This window comes from Hyperoodon ampullatus, assembly GCF_949752795.1.
Source record: "Hyperoodon ampullatus genome assembly, chromosome: 6".
Lineage (NCBI taxonomy): Eukaryota > Metazoa > Chordata > Mammalia > Artiodactyla > Ziphiidae > Hyperoodon > Hyperoodon ampullatus.
Window position 1 is genome coordinate 69,640,688 of NC_136919.1, and position 12,249 is coordinate 69,652,936.

The 12,249-nt window shown below is 39.2% G+C and overlaps 1 protein-coding gene across 1 annotated transcript in view; it reads right to left on the bottom strand.

Annotated features, from left to right (window-relative positions):
- KDM4C (lysine demethylase 4C) overlaps positions 1–12,249 on the bottom strand; it is a 424,529-nt gene that overhangs the window by 329,985 nt on the left and 82,295 nt on the right. Inside the window, exon 6 of the mRNA XM_079705780.1 lies at positions 2,044–2,237. Within this exon, the coding sequence (XP_079561906.1) occupies positions 2,044–2,237 (194 nt within the window). The remainder of the gene's footprint in view (positions 1–2,043; positions 2,238–12,249) is intronic.

The following is a 12,249-nucleotide window of genomic DNA, read 5'->3' on the forward strand; positions in this document are numbered from 1 at the left end:
CCTACAGTGGAAGCACAGAGTCCTAACCACTGGACTGCTGAGGAATTCCCTAACTTTTCATATTTCTTAAGGGAAGTATAGTATATACTTGCCTATATACTAGATTTCACCAAGATGTTGAATCTACCAATTTCACATAATTTTACCCACAACAAAAGAGAGGATCAGAAAGATCATGGGGATAACTATGCAGCTAAAAAACTGCCCAGGAAGCCTACACATTGTTTAAAATATTTCTCTGCGTCTCTCAAAGCCAAGTCCCAAAAGTACTAAAGGATGACACTCCAACAGACTCTACAGTGGGTGCTGAAGAAATATGACAGACTCACAGGTTCTAAAGTTTGTGCTCACAGCTGGTCCTCGACAAACACCTTGTAAGGAATTACTTCTTTGCCCCATTCTGTCACCAAAGCCTCTCTAAGTCCTAGACCACCTATTAAAAATGTTTACATTTTATTTATTCCATTAAGAGAGCAGAATGCTTAGAATTTATCAAACAAAATGTGTAAGTAAAACACCGTTAAAAATAAGTTACACAGCTTCTCACTAACTTTTTTCAGATCCTAAAACTCCATAGCAAACCAGAAAATACCTGGATTTCTCTTCTATGTCCTAAGAGCTTTGCCCTTGCTCCTAAAGCTTTCCTGCTGATTAAATGTCATTGTTGATCATTATGAACTTTTGCTATATTTGAATTTGCTGGAGAAAGCTTACAACTTCACACTTTGCCAAATGATAAAACCTCAAGGGCAACTAATGGCAAGATGGGGATAGAAATTATACACTGTGCTCAACACCTGATCAGCAGGAGAACTTGAAAAGAGGCCATTATCTTTAAACTGGAGGCAAGAAAGCTACTGGGCTAACACAAGCACCTGAAGAGCATCCTATCCTGTTCCAGCAGAATACCAGCAGAAACACTGTATTTCCTGGCTTGTCAAGTAGATACTTCATACGCTTCTATCTCTGAATTATTCTGCATGTATGTGTACTTTACAAAATACAACTGATATTGAAACTCTCTTAAGACTAAAACCCACAAAAACAAGTTCAAACGTGAAACTGGCTGACCACAAAGGACTCCAGGGTGACTGACAGACTAATAATTACAAATGTGTAATTATTTGATGCATTACATATGATGCATTCTACAGAGCAATAAATCTTAAAATCGTTGCTCAGAAAGATGAGGAGAGGCTCACAAACACAGGAAATTCCAAGTTAAGAACACATATTCACATTAACTTATTCTTTTCCCCACATCCATCATACAGAGAGCGATAATAGGCCTCCTGAATCATCCCTCCTCTCCCTCTAGCCACCACATACTAAATGGAACTTGTCATTTATTCAGAGGGGACTAGACAAGAAAATCATTAGGATTACTTGATACTCTACATCCAGGAAGTCAATTTTCACTCCTAACTGCTGCCTGCATACTTTCCAGCAAATCTCAGAGAAGTAAAGATGCCAAAAAAATTCTTTTTTTAAAAAATTTATTTATTATTTATTTTTGGCTGCGTTGGGTCTTCATTGCTGCACACAGGCTTTCTCTAGTTGTGGTGAGCAGGGGCTACTCTTCCTTGTGGTGCGTGGACTTCAGTAGTTGTGGCTCGCAGGCTCTAGAACCCAGGCTCAGTGGTTGTGGCGCACGGGCTTAGTTGCTCGGTGGCATGTGGGATCTTCCTGGACCAGGGCTCAAACCCGTGTCCCCTGCACTGGCAGGCTGATTCTTAACCATTGCGCCATCAGGGAAGTCCCAAACAAATTCTTCGAGACTAATTACCTATCAATCCATGGCCCACAAAAGTGGTCTACAGGCAATTTTAGATATACAAGTCACCATTAGCTTTATGGTTTTGAGCAAAACCCCAGGCAGAGTGGAAGACTCTGTAATAATTAATTGTTACAGTCAAAAAAACTTTCTTATAGCTCATATAAATCTGAATCCACCAGATAAAGGGAAAAAATTCATCTTCAATGGGTTCACACTGCCCAAATTTCAAAACTCCAAAGCAAATGAATATTAAACATGTAACTTACCAGGACTTGGGTTGTCCAAAGTGGAGATAATTAATACTATAGAGGTCCATATCCTCAGTGTGCCACGCAAATGTGGTTTTCCACATTCCAAAATAGAGATAAGGAGTATTTACACCCTCAATAGAAATACCGCACTCTTCCTCAACCACATCCAAGACCGTGTTTAGGTGAGCTATGTTCCATTCATCCACACCCTGGAATCAGGGGAAAGAGGAGAAAAAAAAGCAAACATTAATAAACTCATAAAGATAACATTTACTGCTCAAACCATCATCTGACCATCATCTGCCAAAATTATTACACTGTGTATTTTAATTCACTTAGAAATAAAAAATAAAGCAACAATTATCCAAGGCATGCACGTGCGCACGTGCGCGCGCACACACACACACACATATTTATACAGATCCATGATTAATTATCCAAGATTACTACCAATGTAATGTGGCTCTATATAAACATTAGTATAAAATTGTACCAAACGACAGAGAATTAAGGCCCCACTCCCCGTTTGCTGTTAGTAAGAAAAATCATTGATTCAAAGCATATGATCTGGAGCATGCTTTCCATCACTGGCACACCATTTAGTTTTGGGGGTTTCCTGGTTTTTAGCTTGCTTGTTTATTTGTACATTACTTAAGAAGTCATATGAAACAACAGACATCATCTCAAGATACCACTAACAAAATATATCTTCTGTCATCCCTCTCTCATCCCCACCCATTTCAATTTTGGCATGTGATACATCATTTCCTGAAAATTCAACTCTAATTATTGGGAAAATTCTTAGCACTATTCTAAGCCACAGATCATTATGCTTTTACTACTTCTTCAACTAAATATTAGCCTCTTATGTTGATGGGAAATTTTAAACAAAGAATAACTGCTAAAAATACTTATCCAAACTCTTGAAAAATTGCTGGAATAATATAGTTTTATAACAGTAACCCAACATGGCTGGTGATAGAGACAGAAAAGTTTGAGTCACTGATATAAAAGTTAAAGTGGCAGGAAAAGATTCCAGTTTTATTAAAACTTACCAATCTCTTATTAATTCACTGTAATTCACAACTGCTTACCATTTTTACCAACTATGTATTTTTCCCATATACTTTTCTAATAATCAAATTCTAAATATCAGAGATTAGGTCCATTTTTATGCAATCATGAGGAAATGGCAATGTCTTTAAAACTAGTTCAACCTCTTCATGGTGCTATTAAAGAGGGACATTAAATTTATTTATGTATACCCAAAAGGCCTTCCCCAATAACTCTGCCAACGGCCTCACAGATAACCATGTCTAATAGTTCCCTTATGCACTAAAAACTTTCAGGGCTGTTCTGTTTTCATTCTGGTCTTTAGATGACAATATAATCAGTGTCCTGATCTTACTTCCTTGAGCTTTTGGGTCAGGAAAATTGTTGATGGGGCAGTTAATGAAGTTCTGCCTCAGGCAATATAATTGAAAGTCCCAGGGGAAATAGTTTAATTCCCAAATTCCCAAAGGTACACACTCTATCTACAACTTAAACCCCACAGTAGGAAGTTTGCTATTTGGAAATTGTTCAAAGTAAGTATCCTTTTAAGAGAAGATCCTAGGTTCCAACTTACAAGACCTCATAAAAGTTCAATCAAATCATGTAAAATATTTTATGTCACTCTATTTATAGTGATACGATCTCTTAACTCTAGTCCAGTCAGACTTCAGTCCAATCACTCTAATAATACAGTCCTATTTAAAAGTCATTACTGAGGCAATGAATATGAAGTAATAAATGAGCACCATATTATAGGAATCATTTTTAAACTGAATGAGCTTGAAAATTTAAGAACAAACCATCCCTCTGAAATTCCTGCATTTGGCGAAGTCTTATCTTTGTTTCTGACTGATATTATCTTTCAGAAATAACTGAGGCTGAATCCCTTGACATGCCTAGACCTGTGGGTCTAAAGGGATGAGAGAAGAGAAGAATGAGTGATGGCAAAAAGACCCAGATTATGGCTCCGGCTCTGCCACTGCCCAGGGCAAAAATCACAGAGATTTTCTGAGCTTCTAGTCCTTCTTCGTGAAAGCCTGAGGGCTACAGTAACCCTCCCAGAGCTGTTCAGAGTACTGAATAGGCTGAAGGACATAAAACCTTTGGAAAAATAAAATTTACTATGTCTTAGAACTGATTAAATAAATGTCTCCACTATTCTCTAGTAAATCTTACTGGAAAGCCTCTACCAAAACAAAAGCCAAAGACATGATAAGTGATAATAAAGTCCTATGAAACTTACTATTGAAATTCTCCCCATTAATGGGCAAATAATATGTCTGCAGCAGTTTCTTTTGGGCAAGGCCAAGGTTGCCATGATGTTAAAACTTAATTTCTTTTGCTAAAATAAAAAGTCATATAATTTTAATCAAAGAGGTTATTAAAATATTAAGAATAACTGGTATAACAGAGGCTGAGAATAAATCTTACTATTTCCAAATTCCTTCTCCAATTTCTGCTCTCTACTATTGATTGAACTGGCTAGCTGCCTCCAAGGACAGGTTCTACTCAAACTCTGAAGAGCACCAGGTCTCCTTCAGAGATTCAGACAAGGAGTACACCTCATTTGTCATCTAGGAGAAGTGTGACACCATAGTCTACCTCACTACTCTACACATACATATACACTACATCTATTCAAAACAATTCTGTAACACACCTAACATTATACCCAAATGAACAAATGGAAAAAAGCCAGTGCTCCCAGAATAGTGGAAGGCAAAGATAAACCTAAATCTACCTGACTCTAGGCTTTCACTTATAAACTCTACGCTTCCAGTTCTGACCATGTTAAATACAGCATATCATCCTTTTCTCTCAGCATCAATTATCAACAAAGATCCAAGGAACTAAAATTTAGGACAGGCAAACATATAAAGCTGCTACATTCTTCCCACCCAGGCATACAGCCGCCCTACACAAACACTGGCAAAGCCTATAAGAAAAGCTGCTTCACTTGGGAGTTGGTGATAAAATTTAGTGTAAACGTAGCCTCCAGAAAGACCCCAGCTACAAACAAGCCCCACAATGACAGGTCAAAATTTGCCAAACCGTTCAAAGCTTAAAGCTGTCAAGTCTCTGCAGAAAGTCTGCACACCAGCCCAAGTTCATAGACAAATGCCTCTTCCCAGATCGCATCCCTTCATATAAAGCTCTTCTACACAATGTCCAGCAGGTGCTTGAGCAATATCTGTAACCCATCTGACCTCCACTGGGCAGACGTTTCCTCCCTGGTCCCACCCCTCCCTTCACCCCAATAACCCAGTGCATTCTAAGCCTGCCCTTCCCTGTTTGTCTATTTACCCTGTATCTGCCTGGTTTTCTGAAATAATTCACCATTGGACCATAATTTGTACACATATGTGTAAAAGAGAAGTTTATCAAAGATCTTTCCTTTCAATCTCTGTATCATCAGCCTATCAAGAATCAGATGGCAATTTGAAAGAACTCCTGAATTTTCATTACCATAGGCACTCAGAAGCTGCTTGTGGACCAGGCTTTGGACTTTGGACTTCACAGAGGAAGTAAGTACCCCCAAACTGGCATCAGCATGAACGATGCATCTATAAACCTATGCAGAAAGACCGTGCCAAGTTTGAGTTCACGCCCTTGAGCTCTGGGCCTGGGTCCCTGAACACAGGCCACATCCAGGCCAGGAGCACCTTCTTCTCGGGACTATGAGCATCTGGGATTCCCTCTTTAGTGACCGCACTCAGTCACTGGGAGACTGAAGGGGGACAGGGCAGCAACATGCCACATTAGAAAACTTGCCAAGAAGGAGTCATTCCCACCTAATACAGAGAAATAATGCAAAAATCATAGCAAACCAATGTTCTTCTGATGAACATTACTTCTACAAGAGGCTGTGGTCAAAAAACTTTGGCATCCTTTTCTCCTCCTCTTACAAAGTCACAGTGCCAACAGGTACTCCGAAGGTTCTGAGAGGCCATGCTATAAGGAAGCCTGTTTCACTTTGCTTAACTCCACTTTTCCCAGATGTGATTTGACCACGGGACCTTGTTTACGTAAGCCATTACTATCTTTCCTCAACAATGTCAATATCCAACCCACATGTTTCTCCTCCCCTGCCCACCCGCCCTGCCCCGACTCCTGCCATCATCTTCAGCACCTTCAACGTTATCCCCACGGGGGGCTCTTTCCAAAACAATGCTCTGAGCCTCCATCTCTCTAAAGCTTCACTGCCACACGCCCAGCTCTAAGCTGGACTCAAAGTGACCAGCAATAATTTCTGAAATCTATAAATTTATGGGGAAAAACATCATTTCATTAGAAAATCCAATTATTAAAAAAAGAAGATCCACCTCCTAGGTGCTGTAAAACTCTGAGAAAATACTAAAAGAAATTATTAAAGATTCTAACTAAAGTTTTCAGGTACTTTTATTTAGTATTTTTTAAAAGATTATGCTTTCCTCATTTGGCTCTAACCATCACGTTCTATGACCCTTAATGCAGTCCAGCCAACACCTACTGTGCACTGTGATCCAAACAAAAGACCAACCACCCAATTTCCACTTACTTTAAAGCTAGGCTAATGTAAATTACTGCCACCAATTCATACGCCTGTAACAAGCCCTTGAAGTTTCAAAGGTAATGCAAATGAAGAAAGAAAAATAAAACTTAGTTTGTTTTAAAGACTTCAAAATTCAATCCATTTTGCATAGTAATGTGTGAAAATTGCACCTTTCAATAACTAAAACAAAAGCTCTGGTCACATTTTAAGATAGAGGATTTCCTTAGGATCTTTACACAGTAAGAATAAAATTAGACCCATGTGAAATTCAATTTGCTTTAAAGTTAATTACAATGTGTGATGTGATAGCTCTTTTTGTTTCTTCCTTTCCATGAAAATATCACATTCTCTAAACTTTCTACTTTTAAAACAAACCTATTTTCCATTTTGCATTTTTACACACCAAAATACCTACAATTTTACAGCAGTGCTTTCTTTTCTTTCTGAAAGTCTAGACAATAACCAATGTAGAGCAAGTTCTGAAGTAACAAAAAAATTCTGCAACCAAAAGTACCATATAAAAAGACTGTTCACCTTAAAAAGGTAAATATGAGTACGACAAGAAGGAGGGCAGAGAAGAAAAGGGGGGAAATGCCCACTCAAATAAAAGACTGCAGAGAGCTTGGGACTCCTGCCTTGATTCTGGACCACTGAGGCTTTGAGGTTAATGGTATCCCTGGTTCCAGGCAAAAGCAACTCCAATCCTCTTGGGAGAAAAGCATCCTTCACTTAAACCTGTAAATTCTCCACAAATTAAGATCAAGCCAAAGAATACAACCAAAGATCACTATGCATACAGGGAGTCAAGACCTCACTGCAGAAAGCTAGAAAAAACAACTGACCCTGCACCACCCCAAGGACTGTTGATATCAGAATTTTCAGACACTAAAGAATGTGAAATGTTTAAAGAAATAAAAAATGGAATCACAAAGACAAGAAAGTAAAATAAACTATTTGGAATGACCAGTGAGATTTGGGGGGAGAGGTGGACTTCTAGAAATGAAAGATATCGGGCTTCCCTGGTGGCGCAGTGGTTGAGAGTCCGCCTGCCGATGCAGGGGACATGGGTTCGTGCCCCGGTCCGGGAAGATCCCACATGCCGCAGAGCGGCTGGGCCCGTGAGCCATGGCCGCTGAGCCTGCGCGTCCGGAGGCTGTGCTCCACAACGGAAGAGGCCAGAACAGTGAGAGGCCCGCGTACCGCAAATAAAAAAGAAAGATATCATTATTAAACTAAAACTCATTGAAAGGATTAAACAAGAGAAGTATAAAATTTAAGACATGAACACACAGTGCAGTACAGAAAGATGAGAAGGAATATCTGAAAGGTAAAGTTAAGCATACTTAGGACAGAATGTCTAAGGTTATGTATTCAGAGTCCCAAGAGAGAGAAAAATACAAAATTATTGATAAAGTCACTAAAAGAGAAGACTGATGAAACCAATTACATTAAAATTAAAATCTGTTCATTAAAAGACACTGTAAATAAGTCCATCTCTAAAAATTTTGATATCAACTTTAGTTAACCTTAAATACACTGAGTTGAAGCTACAAAACAGACTTCTCAGACCTTTAGTGATGCTACAGCTTTTGTTTTACAGTTACCAAAACATCAAAATGCCAATTACATTTATTGATTAAAAACTGCTTATAGGGCTTCCCTGGTGGCACAGTGGTTAAGAATCCGCCTGCCAATGCAGGGGACACGGGTTCGAGCCCTGGTCTGGGAAGATCCCACATGCCATGGAGCAACAGCCCGTGCGCCACAACTACTGAGCCTGTGTGCCACAACTACTGAAGCCCGCGCGTCTGGAGCCCATGCTCCACAACAAGAGAAGCCACTGCAATGAGAAACCCGTGCACTGTGACGAAGAGTAGCCCCCGCTTGCCGCAACTAGAGAAAGCCTGTGTGCAGCAATGAAGACCCAACACATCCAAAAATAAATAAATTAAAAAAAAACTGCTTATAAAGCCTTCATTATTGCTCCTACTCTTGAAGACAATAATATTCTATGTGGACAAAAATTTGGGCTCATTCTGGCATTCCAATATTCTTAGTCTTTCTAATTTAACTCTTTTCACAGCCATGTTCAGTGTAAAAATAATAATTTCTGTCCATCTTCCTTTTAAAACTAAAACTGTTTTTGTTTGATGTAATATAAAATATGGAATTGATTTTGCAGGGTCACAGACAATTCATGTTTTTGCTATATACCTTTGTACATTATTTTCTTATCAAACTAGTTACCAAGTATTTTTACATGCTTGTAAACAAATATATTTTTACAACATACCTGTATATATGTAAAGTCAAGTATTTAATTCTTGCTGTTCAGTTTTAAAACTGACAAAGAAAAAAAGTGAACACTACAGAAACCATGGTAGGACTTTACTTGTTCTGGTCTTGGTTGTCACATCTTTGGCAAGTCACATATCTACTCAAGAAACATTCCCAACAGAGTACGATAGGATGAAAATCTAAAATCGCTTTCAACATTCCCTGCTAGATATTGACTACTATATCGAGTATCAGGTGTATAGCATTTAATTGACAATTATATAACTGTAGATGGCTTCTGATTTTGTTTTTAACTCCATGGACTGTGTTTAAATAATTCAAAATTATATTCCTGATTCTGAGATACTAAGTGGTATTGCACAGTTGTCACTTTACAGAATGTGTACAACAGTCCCATGAAGCTGATAAGGTGTACCCTTGTATAGTTTCAGGTGCTAGAATTAAAACTGACCTGTTATCACACACACACAAAGACACTGAAAATAGAAGAAACAAAGAAGTATTGGAAAGAACAAGCCACTATTGAAGGAAATAATTCAACAACATGGCGTAGTTTGGGTATCTAGAATACATAAAAAATTCCAAATAATAAGGAAAAGTCAAACAATCTAATAGAAAAATAGGCAGAGGAAAAAAGAGAAATCACAAATGGCCAACAAAGATATGAAAAGCTGGGGCTTCCCTGGTGGCACAGTGGTTAAGAATCCCCCTGCCAATGCAAGGGACACGCGTTGGAGCCCTGGCCCGGGAAGATCCCACATGCCGCAGAGCAACTAAGCCCATGCGCCACAACTACTGAGCCTGAGCTCTAGAGCCCGCAAGCCACAACTACTGAGCCCATGTGCCACAACTACTGAAGCCTGCGTGCCTAGAGCCCATGCTCTGCAACAAGAGAAGCCATGACAATGAGAAGCTCACACACTGCAACGAAGAGTAGCCCCGGCTCACCACAACTAGAGAAAGCCTGCGCACAGCAATGGAGACCCAACACAGCCAAAAATAAAAAAATAAAATAAATTAAAAAAAAATTTTTTAAGATATGAAAAGCTATTCTACATCATTTGTAGTCAGAGAAATTCACGCACAAGATATTTTAAAGCCACAAGACTGACAATACGTAATAAGATGAACGATATTAAGTGCTGAAGAGGATATATGTCAGCATGAGGAAACTTTTGGAGGTGAGAGAAGTGTTCTAAGACTGGTTGGTGATGATGGTTACACAAAAATCATTGAATTATACGATAACATCAGTGAATTTTGTGGTATGTAAATTATACCTCAGTAAACCTGTCTTAAAAATGATTATATAGTGCTGGGGGAGGGTAAATTGGTACAAAGTCTTTGAGAAACAAGGTAACAGTATCTGACAAAGTTGAACACTCACGGAGGCAGCACTTCCATTCTTACATAAGTGCTTTAGAGAACTTGTATACAGTGCACCAGAAATCATATACAGGAATGTGTTCATAGCAGCAATATTCATTTTAAAAAGAAAATATCCCCTGACAGGATAATAAAAAATAAAATGTATATGCACAAAATGGAATGTTATACAGCAATGGAAATGACTGAACAATAGCTCACACAATAATATGGATAAACTCAGAAAACCTAGTGTTTTATATAGTCTCAGAAGACTACATAAAGTGATACTACTTTTAATAAGGTCAAAAATAAGCCAAACTAAATATATTGTTTAAAAATATGTGTTTGTGGGCTTCCCTGGTGGCACAATGGTTAAGAATCCGCCTGCCGATGCAGGGAACAAGGGTTCAAGCCCTGGTCCGGGAAGATCCCCAATGCCGCGGAGCAACTAAGCCAGTGTGCCACAACTACTGAGCCTGCGCTCTAGAGCCCACGTGGCACAACTACTGAGCCCACCGTGACACAACTACTGGAGCCCGCGCACTTAGAGCCCGTGCTCTGCAAGAAGAGAAGCCACTGCAGTGAGAAGCCCATGCACCGCAACGAAGAGTAGCCCCCACTCGCCACAACTAGAGAAAGCACGCACACAGCAACAAAGACCCAATGCAGCCAAAAACAAATAAATTAATTAAATAAAAAAATTTTTTAAATGTGTTTGTGCAGAAACTGACTCACAGACATAGAAAACAAACGTATGGTTACCAAAGGGGAAGGAGGAGGGAGATAAATTGAGAATTTAGGATTAAGAGGTACACACTACTACATATAAAGCGGATAACGAACAAGGCTCTACTGTATAGCACAGGGAACTATATTCAATATCTTGTAATAACCTACAATGGAAAAGAATCTGAAAAAGGATATATATATATATATGTATATATATCCTTTTATATATACACATTATATATCACATTGCTGTACACCTGAAACTAACACAACATTGTAAATCAACCATACTTCAATAACAATAAAATTTGTGTGAGAAAACCTTTTTTTTTTTAAGGCAAGAAATCAAACACAAAGTTCAGGCCACGCCTGGGTGATGGGGTGGGGTAGCAGGGAAGGGCTGTAGAAAGAGCATCCCATGAGCAGTATTTTTTTTTTTGTTTTTTTCTTTGGGGGGCCCTGCCACATGGCATGCGGGATCTTAGTTCCCCGATCAGGGATTTAACCCGTGCCCCCTGCAGTGGAAGCATGGAGACCTGAGCACTGGACCGCCAGGGAATTCCCCATGAGCAGTATTGTCGACGCTCTAGCTATGGGACTGCATGGTAGGTCTGGGGTAGTCAGTGTATCACTGTGCTTTAAAGCATAAGTTGCACATATAAAATCAGATTATTACATTCCAAAAATATGATAAAGCAAAAGTCATGAAAAAGAGAACATCTCCCGAGTCACATCTCACGGCACCATTTCTGCCCTGGCACCTTGTCTCACTGACACGAAGAGAGCGGTGTATTTCATGAGAATAGCAGGCGCATTTTCTTTAGTAACCCCTAAACAAACATCCTTCATGGCTCTGACGTGACAGACTTTGACAAACGGCAGAAAGTATAAACTGCTGGAATGCAGGTTGGACTTATAAGTAAATGACTATTGCAGAATGGAATTCTTCACGATTCTCTTGGTCGGAGTCAACTACTGAACATCTCATCACAGCCTCAGGATTTCTGTCCCATTTTGCTTTAATATTGCCACAAGTAGCAGCTATGATTCAGTACATACTATGGAGCAGGCCCTATCCTAGGTGTTTTATTTATTCATCTCATTTTATCTTATGATGTGAATAAATAAAACTATCATCTATTATCAATGCCATTTTACAGATGAGAGAACTGCCCCAGTAGAAGTAAGATAACTTGCCCAAGATCTCCCAGCTCATAACTGTGGAGCCGGGAAGGGTGAGA